Source organism: Conger conger, chromosome 7 (genome assembly GCF_963514075.1).
Source record: "Conger conger chromosome 7, fConCon1.1, whole genome shotgun sequence".
Lineage (NCBI taxonomy): Eukaryota > Metazoa > Chordata > Actinopteri > Anguilliformes > Congridae > Conger > Conger conger.
In genome coordinates, this window is record NC_083766.1 from 52,007,233 (window position 1) to 52,024,264 (window position 17,032).

The window sequence follows — 17,032 nt, forward strand, 5'->3', positions numbered from 1 at the left end:
GAGCTGCCCAGGTGGCAGCTGTACATATGTCTCAAGGACGTGGGCCCCACCACCAGGCCCATATGTGCCCCATGTCAAATGTGCCCAAACTCCCAGCAGCAAATGTGAATCTGTCAACTTATATGCCACCTGGATTGTCTTGTCTCTGCTTAGATAAGGGTTTCCCCAGGCATCCTATAAGGTCTTAACCACAGTTTACTCCCTGGAAGCAAACCGATGCCGACAGCCCCGATGCCGACAGCCCCGGTCGCCATAATGTCACTACGCCGGACGATGAAGCTGCCGCTCTATACTGGAGTGGAGCCACTGGAGCCCTAACTTGCCCAAGTGCAGGTTGCGGCATGGCATGGCAGATTGGGCGTTGATGAGACCAATGGCCTTAGAAGGGAAGGCTCTCGAACCTCCCCAACCTAGGCCTTATGGAGATACACAGCCACCCGGTCCACCCTGGCACTAGAGTGATTCTTCGTGCAGCTAGCCAAAGCCTTTCTGGTACAGATGAGGGACCAGCTGACCAGCCGGAGGTGGAGAGAGGCAGAGAGTACCGTCCCTGCATTCCCTGACCGTCTACATGAAGTTGAGCTCTCCGGGAAGCAAGCGTTACCTTCCTGGGGCGAAGAGAGGGAAAGAGCATAAGCCCGTCAGTTGCTGACATCTGGTTCTACATGCGGCGCAGCTACCCTGAGTTTGATGCTACAGCCCTGCTACCACTGTGGTGAACCAGGCATCCGCAAATTCCCAGCGCCAACCCCCCAGCACAGCCCCAAGACTCTCCCCTCCTCCTACCGTAAAGGGTGGGCCTGTCCCATGTGACGAGCTTGCCGGGCCTGGCATCCTACTACAGACGGTTCATGAATTTACCACCATTGCAAGCCCACTGCACCAGCTCACAGACAAAGCTCAACTGTACAAGTGGGATACCGCCTGTGCCACGACCTTCAACCACCTCTGCACCGCGCTCACAGAAGCCCCCATCCTAGCTTACCCAAACCCCCGCCAAACGTTCTTCGTGGACACTGACACCAGCAATACGGGAATGGGCGCTGTGCTGGCCCAGAAGGATGGGGATGGGGAATGGGTGGTGGCCTACTTCAGCTGTAGCCTCTCTAAACCGCAGCGGAACTATTCGTCACCTGCCGCAAGCTCCTGGCTGTAGTGGAAGCCCTGCGCCACTTCAGGCCCTACCTCTACGGGAAACACTTCTTGCTGTGGACTGACCACACCTCCCTCACCTGGCTCTTCAACTTCAAGGTGGTAAACGTCATAAACACACAGCAGATTTGTTTTAGTTATTTTATACATGGACAAGGTAGCTGTTGAACCAAATTTAAAACATCTTCTTGTACCACTTTGTGGTCTTTCGTGCACTCCACAAAACTATCTATCATGTCCCCCTTATCCATGGCCCCCATCTTTAAATTGTATTCCAGAACGTACTCTGGCTTCAACTTCCTCTCTCCTGTCAGGTGGACAGTCTTGCTAGAGGCCACCATTGCTGCAGAGAGGACCGTAGAGAGGATGTGGACATCCCGCTTATCATGCAATTTCATTGGCAGCTGATTTCCATTTTCCCTTAATTCCATGTCCCCTCTCTGCATCTTCCTACCGGAGAAGCAGGGCATCCCCTTCCTAGTTGGATGGACTGTTCCACAGGCCCTTGTCTAGTTGGTCAGCAGGCGATGAAAAAGTGTGGGGAGGGGAGGAAGGTGGTAGTGGAGTTAAAGAGTATGTACTTTCTGGCAAATGGACAATTGCACAATTTTCCTGGAATACATTCTTTGGAAGAGTTGATGGAGGTAAAGTATAGATATAGGGTGTGCTCCATTATCTGGAAAGTGCATACTCCTTAACAAAATGGCTTTGACTCCACCCACCTCCAGTCCCCTGGTGAAGTTTACGAAGATGTATGTTTGCGCATTAGTCTTTTCATGTTTCCGGGTGACTTCATCATGCTCACGTCCACATACTATGGAAACCCAACCCATAAAAATCTGGCTTTGTTCCAATTTTTTGGGAGATTTTGGGATCACAGTAAATAGTTTGTATAGATTGAGGCGAACCGCAGTGTCAGGTTAGTGTTTTTACCGGTTACTGCATTCTACCATTTTGAAGCTTTAAATGGGCTGACCACATGTACGATCTCTAATTGGCTATGGGAATATGTGTAGGCTCTGCAAAAAATAACAATCATGATAGGGCTATTTCTTCAACACAGGACGTTCACTTTGATGACAGTGTAACCGAAAACTTCAGTGTAACCCAGTTTTCTTCACTCCCCCTCATTCACTCCTTTGCTCTGCATACTTCTGCTGGAGTGGAGTGGTAGTGGGGGAGTGGAGTGAAAGATAATTGGATGCAGCCACAGAAACATAGATACTGAGTTTGCAATTTGACCTGCGTCTGCGCAGCTGCCATATTGGGGCGGTCAAGTAAACAAATACAATGTGTATTGAGAGATGCAGACATCACTACAAAACCGACTGTAACTTGCTTAATTCTGAACCAATTAAATGAAATTTGGCTTGTTATTTTCTTATTACATATTATTATATATATTACATTCAAAACTTTTAGGACTTTTGTGCACATTGTTCCTGAAGTCTGCTGTTAACTCCTATAAATATATATATATATATATACCGCGGGGTGGCCAGGAAACTTGCTTCAGCTCCGGAGTCGATAAGGGCGGAGACCATCCTCGTCTGCCCCTCCCAGGAGATGGTAACCGGGAAACAGGTGCGGTGTTTGGAGGAGACTTCAACAGGAGTCACGCCCACTAGTGCTCCCCCAGTGACTAGTGGGCGTTGGCTTTTCCTGGGCAGTTTGAGACGAAGTGCCCCTCCTGGCCGCAGTAGAGGCATAGCCGGCCTCTCATCCTCCGCTCCTTCTCCTCACGGGTCAGCCGGGCACGATCCACCCTCATGGGTTCTGCCTATCCGGTGTGGTAGGGCGTTCCTCCCGGGGTGAGGGACTGGACCAGACTCTGGGGGTCTCCCCTCGAGACCGAACAGGATGACCTGGGCTCTGGAACCGGAGACGATCATGTAGGCGAGAGTCCACCCGGATGGCCAATGCGATGAGCCGCTCTAAGTCATCAGGGAGTTCCTGGGTCAGCAACTCGTCCTTGATTCATTCAGCCAGGCTGTTTAGGAAGGTGTCGTAAAGGGCTTGGCTAGCCCAGCCACAGGATGTCGCCAGAGTCTGGAAGTCGATGGCAAAGTCCGACACACTGCGTTCCCCCTGACGCATGCCCAGAATCTCACGCGCTGCTTCACGACCATGCCTAGAGCGGTCGAACATTCGCTTCATCTCTTCCATGAACAGCCCTGAAGTCTGGACACAGGGTAGTCCAGCCTCCCAGACGGCCGTTCCCTACTTCTTAGCGCGTCCCGTGAGTTGTGTGATGATGTAGGCAACTCGGGATCACTCAGTAGGGAAGGTAAAAGGCTGCAGCTGGAAGTTGAGTTGGCACTGGGTAATGAAAGCCCGGCATTCTCCCAGTTCTCCGGCGTACTTCTCGGGGGGCAGAAGGCGAGGTTCACGCACTGGAGCAGGTGGTGCCTTGGGAGCAGCCGCAGCGCTGAGGGGTGGAGCGCCGAAATTGGGGTTTGCAGTCTGGAGGGTCACGGTCAGGTTAGCCAAACAGTTGGACACTGCCCGCAGCTGTTGAGCAAACGAGTCCAACTGCTGCTGCTGGCTTCCCAATGCAGCTCTGTGGTTCCCCAGCACGGACTGCAGCTGGGACTGGTCTGCTGGGTTCATCGTGGTCAGAACGTACTGTTATGTACGGGGCAGAGAACCCAGATGCAGACCACAGGATAATCCAAAAATCGTAGTTTAATGTTCAGTGGTCAAAAGCCAAGAGATCCAGTACAAAGCCAAGAACGAAAAGCAAAAGAATAGTTGAAAAACAAGCGAGAGGTCAAAATCCAGGAAACCACAGGGCGAAGGTACAAAAGGGCAAAAACAAACTCGTAGTCAAAAATACAAAACAACACGTCGAAAAACCAAAAGATCAGATGAGCAGAAGAGGGCAAGGCAGGTACAGAAGTCAAGGCTATCATGACACTGACTGACACTGTCAGTCAGTGTCTATCATGAATCTCACGTTATCTTACGACGATAAACGTTCTGACAAAGCAAAATACTGAGAGTGGGGTTTAAATACAAGAGGGAAGGTGACAATCTAGGTGGGGCAGAGAAAAACGTGGGCTAAACAAATTGACAACAGGTGGGAAAACATAATGGGTTAATAACATAATAACAGAGGGGAGACGAAAACGTGGACTGGATGCACGAAACCAACATGTAGAAAACATACGGCTCCGGATTAGGGAGTAGACATTGCACAGGTTGAAGACGTAGTGATAGTTAAGAGACAGGTGCGAACACTTCGCTGAAACAAATGAGTAACAAGGGATAGCATAGGAAGGCGGAGTTATAGAACAGCACAGAAATGCTAAGACATTACGTTAGTGAGTTAGTAACGTGAATATTTCTAAACTACCCAATAAAAGTGATTGTTAGTTAGTTAGTTAGACAGTAAGTGTATTAATCGTATTAGTACTGTACAAAACCTAGATTAGTAGGAGTTAGTAAGAATAGTGCTTTACAACATTTAACTACCAAGACAAAGCAGGAAGTAAGAAAACGTGAGTGACGAAAATAATTGGAAACCTGAAAATACCGTAAACACCTGAATAGTGGGGCACGCAGACAGAGGGGTGACGAGACTGGCAAACATTCAGATGCAGACATAACAGGGGAGGACAATAGAGAACTGTAATGGAAAACATAAACCAGGTAACAATGAAAAATGAATAATAAACAAGAATAAACATGAAAACATACAGAACAAACACAGAAACATTACACTACATGAAAGATTCTCAACAGCGGGAATAGAGTAGCCTACATATGCAAGCTTTGTGAACCCTACAGTTGCCTACATGTCAATATCCACTTCCATTAATTACAAGACAGTGGCATGAGTCCCATAATTCTTGAGTATAAGAATACATTTGAGGCCTATCTCTAGATCTCTAGAATGTGCAGCTCCTGTTGTAGAAAATTAATGAGATAAATAAGGGTTTAACTGACAAATGTACACAAATCTGAAGTATCATCATTCAAAGAAAAGAAATCACTTGCAATAATTTTCTTTTTTTCCAAGCTGATATTTAACATTAGTATTTTTCTTCGCAACAGGTATATCTTTGCTCTGAATCAGAGGGTTTCATATATACAGGTATTGCATGATTCTGACATGGACAATTCTGATACAAATCAGATGAGGTCGCAGCTAAATCTTAGTAATAGGCAAGCTACCGCCAATGACATTGTGACCACCTCCCACAGATGTCATAGCGACTATTAGTTTTAGGATTATTCGTAACTGCAGTTCCATGAAGTCACGTAAAGTCTGTGGGAAATCCTTTGATCCATATCGACTGAACATTGTGTCAAAAATAATTGCTGTTGTAAAGTTTATTAATGACAGTAAATGTGGTGAGCAGGTCTTCATAAATATGGTCTTGCTTTCCTTTGATTTTATACATGCACTGATCAGTTTCATACATGAGACCACAATAAGACCAACCTGTACTATTATTGTGAAGATTTAAAAAAGCCCATAAGCACTATTGGTTGTAGTTGGTACACAGGACAGTTTCACAACTGACCAGTTATCACAGTAGGATTTATCAATGTGTGTTCCACACAATTGCAACCTGCTTGTTAACAGAACTGCAGGGGTCACAGTAATAAAGGTAAACAACCATGAAGACAAAATTAATCTGCCAGTAGTTTGTGGTGTCATTATGGTGTGGTAATTCAATGGTTTGCATATTGCAACAAACCTGTCATAACCCATTATCACTAAAGTTGCAAAATCACACATTAGGGAACTATTGACTACAAATATTTGTAGCATACAACCATTGTATGAGATGAGATGAGTGTCATACAGTAAATCAGACAGGAATTTAGGGTAGAAACCAGCTGATCCATACAGTCCATTAAAACACAGGTTACACAGGAAGATGTACATGGGCTCATGGAGTGCTCTCTCTAGAATAATTGTCACAATCAGAGTCACGTTAAATAAAATAATTAAAATATAAACAAATAAAATTAAAATAAAGTATGTATATTTGTTTGCTTTTGATTCCTTAAAGCTAGAAAGTATGAACATCATACTGAAAGATATGTTGTCCATATGATGAATATGACCTGAGGGGAAAAGCAGTTTTTTAAAAAAGAACATTTTATTCAGCATATTCTTTAATTAAAACTTGAATAAAATAACCTGTTTACCACATTGTATTTCCGTATTAACAGACATATGCAGAATATGACAGAAGCACATGATTTCAGAATTCACAATAATAAACCTGTGGTTGTCTGACCTATATTGAAAATGCGTAATACTGTCTAATACTGATAATTTCTCAACCAGTATTATGTACAGTACATGTAAAACTTCCAAATGTATTTACATATTAACAGACACGATATTTGCAGACAGAAGCACATCATTTCAAAATTCTCACAATAATAAACTTGTGATTGTCCGACCGTCTGACAATTTGTCGCATGTCTTTCCCTCTCTCTCGCCCCCATTCTTCCTGTCTCTATATACTCTATATACTACTTTCTATATAATCTATATACTGTCCAAAGCTGAAAAAGGCCTAAAAAATATCTTAAAATTTTTTTTTATATATTTTTTAATTCTTTTGTGGGTGTGTTAGTGTAAAAAACACATTTGACATTTCCAAATATTCATTTTCCAAAAGATTTAATTTTACAGAGACATTTTTAAAAAGTATCATATTACCGGAAGCAATTGACTACTTTTTACATAAAAACTTGAACAAGGCTGTCTGAGATCAGAAGCAAGTAGCCAACCAAAGTCTGCAGAAGAACTGTGGCAAGTTCTCCAACATGCTTGGAACAACCTCCCTGCTGATTGTCTTATAGAACTGCAGGACAGCGTTCGCTATCTCTGAGAAGTGATGCAGTTTTAACGCTGAAGGGTGGTCGCAAAAAATATTGATTTAATTCAGTTTTTAACTATTCTGCCAAATTACTAAAATGTAATGTAAAATGAAAAGTACGTTTATTTAGGACCTTTCATTCGCACGGGCCGCCAAATAACGTAGGGATTTTACTCTCTACGCAGGGGTGCAGGTTGTGCACAAAAAGGGATTTGAAAATTTGATCTTCATCTAAGCCTGGTCCGTTTCTGCCCTGGAAAAACGCATGTTTATGTCGTTGGTAAAAGTCTTTTGGACGTTCTGTGCGGCTATGTTTAACCTCCACAGATTTGATCATGGCTGTGGCCTGATCAAACCGTGGCAGGTACTCAGCTACCAACGCTTCACAAACCTTAGGATAGCTAGAATGAACCTTTGGTGGAAGTTGTTCCATAAATGTATGGATATCTCTTACCTTTTCTCGATTGGTTGCCCTGGGCAGATCCGAGAGACAGTAGGCAACTTCTCTCAAGTAACTCTGAATGTTAAATTCGGAGTCCTTGGGGTCAAATGTGCGGACATACTTCGCCATGGCCTCTAGCTCCTCAAAGCGAAGACCATGTGAAGTTGCACTAGTCTGCCTGTTTGGGGAAGGAGAGACTGAAATAACATCGGAATGGGAACACGTTTCATGCGGAGCTCGACGTCCTCAGTAGACATCTAGTGGTCTTTTCAGATAATTGCACTTGTGGCTATTTAGCTGAGAAAGCCAAAGAATGCCGAGATTTTGTTCTGGAGTCACATGACATGAAATATGAGCCAAAGCTCGTCTTTCTCACGCAGAGCTCCAAATAATGAAAGGAAATTCGTTATGAAGTCACAAGACATGAAATTTGAGCCAAAGCTAGTCTCCCTCACACGGGGCGCCAAATAATGTAGGGTCCTCGCACGGGCTGCCAAATAATGTAGGGATTTTACTCTCTACGAAACCGGGGCGCCAATTAATGTTATGTAGCAGTATAACTGCAAAAAGTAATCAGTCTCATAAAATTACTGTTAATTTCCCCTTTCAATAAGATACGGGAAAGTTTATTGCTCCCGCCATTACGGGATTGGCTGAACCGAGCTAGACGTCATGCGGGGTGGACGTCGCGGAATTGTCCTGTGGGATTGTGGGAAATGTGGATCCTACACATTGAATTATTTTTGAAAGAATCTTATCTGTACAGAATGTTATACAGGTGCCTAAGACTATTGCACAGTACTGTAAGTGACTTTGATTGTGAATTTTTTGTTCATGTCAGACAGGGTGATTTGAGTATCTCTGAAACTGCTTCTGGGATTTTCCCGCACACCAGTCTCTAGTTTATAGAGAATGGTGCAAAAAACAAAAAATATCCAGTTAGCAGCAGTTGTATGGGCAAAAATGTCTTGTTAATGAGGTCAGAGGAGAAAGGCCAGACTGGACGGTGACAGTACCTCAAATAACCATGTGTTACAACAGTGGTATGTAGAAGAGCATCTTTGAACACACAATGCGCCAAACATTTAAGTGGATGGGCTACAGCAGCAAAAGTCCAATAAGACTAAATAAATAATTCTAATAAATACCTAATTAAGTGCTCACAATTTCTTGCATCGCATTTATCAACATGTATTCTAATCAATGCCAACACACTTCAACCAAACATGTCTTCAAAAACCACCCAACATGGGAAGAGGTTGAAAAATGAACTTTTTAATAATCCCATTGATGACAGTGGAAAAAAGGTAACCAATGCTATTTTCATGTGAAAACTGTAGTTCACATTAAAATAAAGGGGCAAAGTGCAAACATGCGAATTACCTAATGTGACTTATTTTCTGAAGATTTTAATTGACATGTTAAAACGGCCAATCGCACATGAAAATGTCCGGTTCACATGTGACATTTTCTTTTTGCATGCAAAAATGAAAAGAAAGCAAAAAATATTTTGTAGCAGTTAGCAAGAATAATAATATTCATTAAAAAAGCAATGCAAATGCAATCTGGCTTGAGCACCTCCCTCTCTTCCTTTGTTACGGACAGCAAATCTGGGCAAGGTCCCCACAGGGTAGAAGGTTTCTGTATCCACCTGTCCTGTTGGTCCGCAAATTCCTGAGGGTTAGAGTCTAGTCTGTGCCCTGTGTAGGCCTATGGCGCTAAATACAGTACAGCGGTTCGGCCAGGAGGTCCACCACACAGGCTGCCAGGTCCTCCAGGGTTATAGCCCTCGCCTTTCACCATATCAGAATATGAATATGGAAGGTGGTACAAAAAAAGTCTAAAAGGATTCTAGGTTACAATGTCAAACTCTTACAGGGGCCGTGTGGCGAGAAGGTCCCTGCTTTTCAAACCTGAGATGGGTCCAATAGTTAGGCAGTTGGAAGAAAGTGTAATGATTTGCAGTGCGTCACAGCTGCCATCATGCCTGTGAATGGGCCTGACACTGCATTGTCTTCCAGGCCACTGATACATTTGAGGTGCTGAGGGAAGAGTGCATGACAAACCATAGGAGAAAATGGAGCTACAACAGTCAAATGCAACTAGAAGAGAGTAAATGTACAAACCACATATACACATACATTATCTCTTTCTTGTATGCGGACAATCTTTGATTTTAGGTTTCTTGCATTTTCTGAAAACTCTGTTACGTATCTCAGCCAGTTTCAGCCCATATATAATGGGATTTAAAAGAGGGGGGATTATTAGAAACTCCAGCTGCAGGAAGTTACGTAAACTGTTTGGAAAATCCCTTGATCCGTATCGACTGAACATTACGTCAAAAAGAATAGCTATTGTAAAATTAATTAATGAAAGTAAATGTGGTAAACAGGTCTTTATAAATATCTTCTTACTCTCCTTTGATATTATGCATGCTTTGATCAATTTTATATAAGACAACACAATAAAACTGGCATGTGCTATTACTGAACAGATTAAGAAATATCCATACATGATATTAATTGTAGTTGGTACACAAGACAGTTTCACAACTGACCAGTTGTCACAGTAGGCTTTATAGATATGGGATCCACATAATCTCAATCTCTTTGTTAATATAATTCCAATGAACACAGCGATCAATGGAAATGACCATGAATACAAAATTAATCTGCCAATAGTTTGAGATGTTATTATCCTGTGATAGTCCAATGGTTTGCATATTGCAACAAACCTGTCATAAGACATTATCATTAATGCTGCATACTCACAAAGTATATAACTGTAGATTATAAATGCTTGTAGTAGACAACCATTGTATGAGATGAGATGAATGTCATTAAATAAATCAGACAGGAATTTAGGGTAGAAACCAGCTGTTCCATACAGTCCACTAAAACACAGGTTACACAGGAAGATGTACATGGGCTCATGGAGTGCTCTCTCTAGAATAATTGTCACAATCAGTGTCAGATTAAATAAATTAATTAAGAAATAAACAAATGGAATAACAACAAAGTATGTATATTTGTTTGCTTTTGCTTCCTTGAGACCAGTAAGGGTGAACACCATATTGAAAGATATGTTGTCCATATGGTGAATTAAACCTGTGGGGAAAAGCTGTTTTTCAATAAAACATTTTTATCAATCAATTATTCCATTGAAATTGGTATAACAATCTGAAATTGTCCTGCACTGTGAATAATCCAATAAAATGACTCCATTCTCACCGGTTTGGATGTAGAGTGATGGAGGTGTTTCAGGTTTTTCTCTTTAAGCCCTGAAGTCCAAAGCCAACTGCTGGACTGCATTGCATAGCAGGAGTTTTATCTCCTCCCTACATGATGTAATATGCAACGTTCCTATGATAATATGAACACTGGGAATTCATATTGTTATACTACAAACCTTCCTGACATGAAGCCTTCCAAACCTTCCTTTTAATGAATGTAGCCAAATAGCAATTCCATGGTCATATGCAATTATCTAATTTCTAATTTAGACTGATTAAACAGTTGATTATAAAATAGGCACTGGGACATGTTATATTACTTCAAGCAGCAGTCAAATAATGTTTCTGCTCATGTTTTTGGAATTGTTAGAACCCTCCCATTCGTCCCCAAGCAATGTGCTATAATATATAGGGCTACTACATTACATTACATTACATGCATTTAGCAGACACTCTTATCAAGATCAACGTACAACAAAGTGCAGATCAAACACAGGGACAAGTGTGATGAGGACCCTAGAGTCCTAGCGTGACCATATAGATACAATTGGAACCCTTGAAGAATACATCAACTTACAAACTTGCATACCACGGTTGGCAGCTAGAATTCCCCCGAGACAATATTAGACACAATCTACACTAACCGAGCACTTCATTTGGTACATTTTTTACATCTACTTATTCATGCGATTATTTAATCAGCCAATTGCGTGGCAGCAGTGCAATGCATACAATCATATAGATACGAGTCAGGAGCTTCAGTTAATGTTCACATCAACCATCACAATGGGGCGTGACTTTGACCATGGAATGATAGTTGGTGGCAGGCAGGGTGATTTGAGTATCTCAGAAACTACTGATCTCCTGGGATTTTGCAGAGAATGCCGTGAAAAACAAAAAAACATCCAGTGAGCAGCAGTTCCTCGGGCAGAGACATAGGCCAGATTTCTCAATGAGAGAAGGGCCAGACTGGTTGAAGGTGACAGTAACACAGATAGCCACTCATTACACCAGGGGTATGCAGAAGAGCATCTCTGGACACACAACGCGTCAAACCACCAAGTGGGTAGGTTACAGCAGGTTTAATAAGTTAAAAAAATAAGTCTAATGTACAGTACTGTGCAAAATTCACCTGTATAACATTCTGTACAGATAAGATTCTTTCAAAAATAATTCAATGAAAGGTCCAAAATAAATGTACTATACATTTTACATTACATTTTTGTAATTTGGCAGAATAGTTAAAAGCTGAATCAAATCAATTGAATTGACATCCTGCATGCCTGGAATGTTCTCCTGTAGCACCAGCCCTATGAAAATATACAAACAAAAGACATTGTACTATGTACAATACATTACCTCTTTCTTGTATGCTGAGAATCTTTAATTTTAGGATCCCAGCATTTTCTGAAAATTCTGTTCCGTATCTCAGTGAGTTTCAGCCCATATATAATGGGATTTAAAAGAGGGGGGATTATTAAAAATTCCAGTTGTAGGAAGTTACGTAAACTTGGTGGGAAATCCCTTGATCCATATCGACTGAATAATATGTCAAAAAGACATATTAAATTGTAAAATTTATTAAAGTAAATGTGGTAAACAGGTCTTCATAAATATCTTCTTGCTCTCCTTTGATTTTATGCATGCATTGATCAATTTTATGTAAGACAACACAATAAAAGTGACTTGTGCTATGACTGAAAAGATTAAACAATACCCATAAACATTATTAATTGTAGTTGATACACAAGACAGTTTCACAACTGACCAGTTGTCACAGTAGGATTTATCAATGTGGGATCCACATAATTGCAACCTGCTTGTTAGCATAAGTCCAATGAACACACCAATAAATGGAATGGACCATGAATAGAAAATTAATTTGCCGATAGTTTGAGATGTCATTATCATGTGATAGTCCAATGGTTTGCATATTGCAACAAACCTGTCATAAGACATGATAAATAATGTTGCATACTCACACGGAATATAACTGTAGATTACAAATGCTTGCAGTATACAACCATTGTATGAGATCAGATGAGTGTCATACAGTAAATCAGACAGGAATTTAGGGTAGAAACCAGCTCCAAAGGGGGACAGTCTGTAGCGTGGAAAGCTAAGCGGAGAGCCAGGGGCGACCAAAGGTAGAACCTTTTTTAACCAACACGCGAACGTGTTAGTCACTAAATCCCAGGGAGAACCGAAATAGGGATACCCAGCTAGGAACAGGACTTCTCCCGGAACAATGGGAGGAATAGAAATTAAACAAACCAAATTTCGAAATCGCAAACAGAAAAGTACCTCAAAAATGGCTAGCAAACGTAAAACAACCCTTAAATAACCAGGGCGAACCAATAACTTTGGTACCGTGCCAAATAGCTGGGCACTGAGTGAAAACCAAAAGAAAATACAACCTAGCGAGAAAAGCTAGGCACGAAAATAAAAACCTCGAGGCGCAGCTCGGGACAAAAATGCAAACCAAAATACAACACCGGGGACAACGTCCCTCTACCATCGACTCACACGAGTCCAAAAGAAAAAACAAAACCCTTGAGGAAGGCGCCAGCACACACAACACTTCCAGCTGTACGCCTTCCTTACCTTTTAGATATTTCTCTTTCTTTAGCAATGACACAAAAGCTCTGAAAACTAGTCCATGCTGGTCTTAAATACTCTACCGGGAGGTAATTCCCCTGGAGTAAACGAGGAACAGGTGGAAACAATTATCCTCGGCCATCTAGTGGCACCAGTGAGAATTACCTCCCACCATGACAGTCATGCACTTTCAAAGATAATGGAGCACACCCTATATCTATACTTTAAATTGCAGTCTGGACCAACTCCACCCTGCACCACATGTTTACAATTTAATATGACTTTCCGAAAGAGGGTCAGCTAACTCATAACAGCTATCTTCTGGTCTGTAGAACAAGCAACCCAAATGCGAGACCAAGGTATAGATTTTATAACAAAGTCTTTCGTATAAAATAAGCAGGCCAGACAGGCAAAGATCAAGAGCCAGCAAACGGAATCAATAGGGATAAGACAGTGTCCAGGCAACGGGTCAATACCCCAGCAAACAGGAACAGTAAGGAGAATCCAAAAGGGGGTCGTGGTCACAGGCAAAGCACAGATGGGCAAAGCAGACAAAAACAGAATAGCTGAACTTAGCTGAATCATTTATATGAGTTTGGTATCAACTGAATGGGTAGTATTTGATTTAGTTAAGATTAACCAACTATAAATGCATAATTTTAATTATTAATTTACTTATAAATTGAAATAGGCTATTTGTAGTGATTATAAACCTTTTATGATATTTTGCCTAACGCCACTATTTGTAGAAGGATGGTAATAACCATCTATCTCACATAATTGCCGCCATACGTGAGGATTATTAAAACGGAAATGTCTTAATTATCAATCCTCATAACTCTACACATACTGTGCAGGAATATATCCCCTACATAATTGGCGCCAAATTTTTGTAGAAAACATTGTAGAAAACATTGTAAACGTGTGGTGCCGGGTGGACCTGGTTCGTACTGTGATGTAACCAGCAACAAGCCCGTCTATTTTCCACCAGGGTTGTCCACATTCTGAGAAAAAGAAACAGAAATCGTACCCCGACAAAGAAATCCATGTTTAAAACTTTATCTGAGTTGTGTATAAATAGAAACAAAACATAACCATGATTGAAATATCTGTATCTCTCTGACGAGTATTTTGGTACAGGATTTACTCTTTCATAATAATGCAAGCTTCTCATTGTGACATCACTCAATTACGCCACCTTGGGAATTATGCCCAATAGTTTAAGACTCGAGGATTGGTGATCAATCCCCACATAGGTGTGTTCAACTAAATGAACAAGCAGAGACATGGATTCAATAATAAAACACAGTTTATTTGTTACAGTCCTACAAACACAGTAGAAAACCCCCACAAAAACCCACAGGATCCCCAAAATTATAAAATGCACCGCTAGGGGTGCTACTGGATGAATGCGGGTACGGGTCCGTGGAGGGTGGAGGACTTACCAGCAGTGGAACCGAAAGGTCACTCACTCGTGAAGGTGCCAGAAGACATGCAAACATACGCACTGTAAAGCGGTGAGATACGGACACGGTGAATCAAATATTCTACTTCTACACACACTAGAACATTGAAACAGTGAAAAGAATGGCACCACTTCCGGTGGCGCCGTAGCGACCTCCACGCCAACCCAGATCCCAAACCACGCACTGCAACGTAAACAGTAAGCCGCCCCAAAGCCCCAACTCGATCAACAGTTGGTTTGTCAGTAGTAAGGATATATAAAAAATGCGAATAAATACGGAACCCCGGGGAAAAGGTGGGTACAACACAGTTTAAAAACACCAATGCTCCACGTAGCCAGTTACCGGCGTATTAATTGAACTAGAGCCCCGCTATCCACGTTCTTTTAGCTCTTTAATGAGCCTACGCAATAAATGTGAATTACAAATGTCGGCAAAACAGCAGCTAGCAATGTCCTCAATAGGCTATGCATGTGCAGTCTCAAGCTCCACCACCTCGTCTATGGCGACCTACAATAAAAAATCTCATCAGGCTTAACTGGAACAGGCTTTTACGTGGCTGCAAGTAACAGAGCAAACTGCAACATAGCTTGACGTCAGACAGGAACTTGCATACAGGAACAAGGAGGAACAAGAACCCCAAAAGGTAAGGCATTTCCTGGTTACTGCAGCCTATTTATAGGCTCCCAGAAATTATTGGTCTGCGCGTCAGCAAACCAGATACCTGAATGCTTGTTAGTGTTTGTTTTTAATCAGTAACCTGCAACTTGTTACATCATGATGAAAAAGGGCACTGCTGCCCACCTACTGTCAGAACCTGCAAATGCATCAGACTGCTGTGGATTAGTGCACTCACATATGCTACCTGGTGGGGGTTGTTCGAACAACAATTCATTACAAAGTTAAAATAAAACAGTTGAAATATGGCAAGGGATTCTGCCGTTCTGATAGGCAGGTCATTCCACCACTGAGGAAGAAGAACAGAGAATAGGCTTGCAAACACAGCCACCTGGTGTTTGTCCTGAGGGGACAACAAGGTGACCAGAACTGGAAGAATGGTGTGGTCTTCCTGGGGAGTAAGGTGCCAATAGAGTCTGGATGTAAGGTGGGGCAGTCCCAATGCTAGCGCCTTAAAGAATATGCATGCAGCAATAGGCAGCCAGTGGAGGGCGATGAAAAGTGGGGTGACATGAGCCGACCTGGGCTGTAGGATTCTGACCAGATGGAGGGGCTTGATCATGCAAGTTGATCCTATAACACCCTTCCTGAGGCAACAGTACTCAATGCAACTAGAAGAGAATAAATATACAAACTACATACACAAAGAGATTGGATAACATACCATACATTTCTTGAATATAGAGACTATTTAATATTTAATTTTAGGTACCTTACATTTTCCAAAAAGTGTTTTACGTACCTCGGCCAGTTTCAGCCCATACATAATGGGATTTAAAAGAGGTGGGATTATTAGAAATTCCAGTTGCAGGAAGTTACGTAAACTTGGTGGGAAATCCTTTGATTGATATCGACTGAACATTGTGTCAAAAAGCATAGCTATTGTAAAATTAATTAATGAAACCAAGTGTGGTAAACAGGTCTGCATGAATTTGTTTCTGCTGTCCTTTGATTGTATACATGCACGGATCAATTTCATATAAGAATACACAATAAAAACAGCATGTGCTATTACTAAAAGGATTAAAATAAACCCATAAACATTATTAATTGTAGTTGGTACACAAGAGAGCTTCACAACTGACCAGTTATCACAATAGGATTTATCAATGTGGGATCCACATAATTGCAATCTCATTGTTAACATAACTCCAGTGAACACAGTTGTACATGGAAATGACCATGAAAACAAAATTAATTTCCAAACAGTCTGAGATCTCATTATCCTGTGATACTCCAATGGTTTACATATTGCTACAAACCTGTCATAAGCCATTATCATTAATATTGAATACTCACACACTACATAACTGTAGATTACAAATATTTGCAGCAGACAACCATTGTATGAGATGAGATGAATGCCATAAACTAAGTCAGACAGGAATTTAGGGTAAAAACCTGCTGGTCCAAACAGTCCATTAAAACACAGGTTACAAAGGAAGATGTACATGGGCTCATGGAGTGCTCTCTCTAGAATAATTGTCACAATAAGAATCAGATTAAATACATTTATTAACAAATAAACAATTGAAATTAAAACAAAGTATATATATCTGTTTACTTTTGACTCTTTAAGGCCAGAAAAGGTGAATCCCATATTGAAAGATATGTTGTCCAT

At 41.6% G+C, this 17,032-nt stretch overlaps 2 protein-coding genes and 2 pseudogenes across 2 annotated transcripts; all 4 read right to left on the bottom strand.

The window, feature by feature from the left end:
• Positions 1-5,302: 5,302 nt before the first annotated feature.
• LOC133133315 (olfactory receptor 11A1-like) lies at positions 5,303-6,217 on the bottom strand (annotated as a pseudogene).
• Positions 6,218-9,582: 3,365 nt separating this feature from the next.
• LOC133133316 (olfactory receptor 52E4-like) lies at positions 9,583-10,533 on the bottom strand. Its single transcript, XM_061249421.1, has one exon. It carries the CDS (start codon positions 10,531-10,533, stop codon positions 9,583-9,585), a length of 951 nt encoding a protein of 316 aa, XP_061105405.1.
• A 1,494-nt stretch (positions 10,534-12,027) lies between these two features.
• LOC133133317 (olfactory receptor 52E2-like) lies at positions 12,028-14,060 on the bottom strand (annotated as a pseudogene).
• Positions 14,061-16,102: 2,042 nt separating this feature from the next.
• LOC133133318 (olfactory receptor 52E4-like) lies at positions 16,103-17,032 on the bottom strand. Its single transcript, XM_061249422.1, has one exon. It carries the CDS (start codon positions 17,030-17,032, stop codon positions 16,103-16,105), a length of 930 nt encoding a protein of 309 aa, XP_061105406.1.

Excerpts from the sequence above, each read along its gene's own strand:
- LOC133133316 (XM_061249421.1), bottom strand. The coding sequence starts at position 10,533 with ATGGACAACATATCTTTCAATATGGTGTTCACCCTTACTGGTCTCAAG.
- LOC133133318 (XM_061249422.1), bottom strand. The coding sequence starts at position 17,032 with ATGGACAACATATCTTTCAATATGGGATTCACCTTTTCTGGCCTTAAA.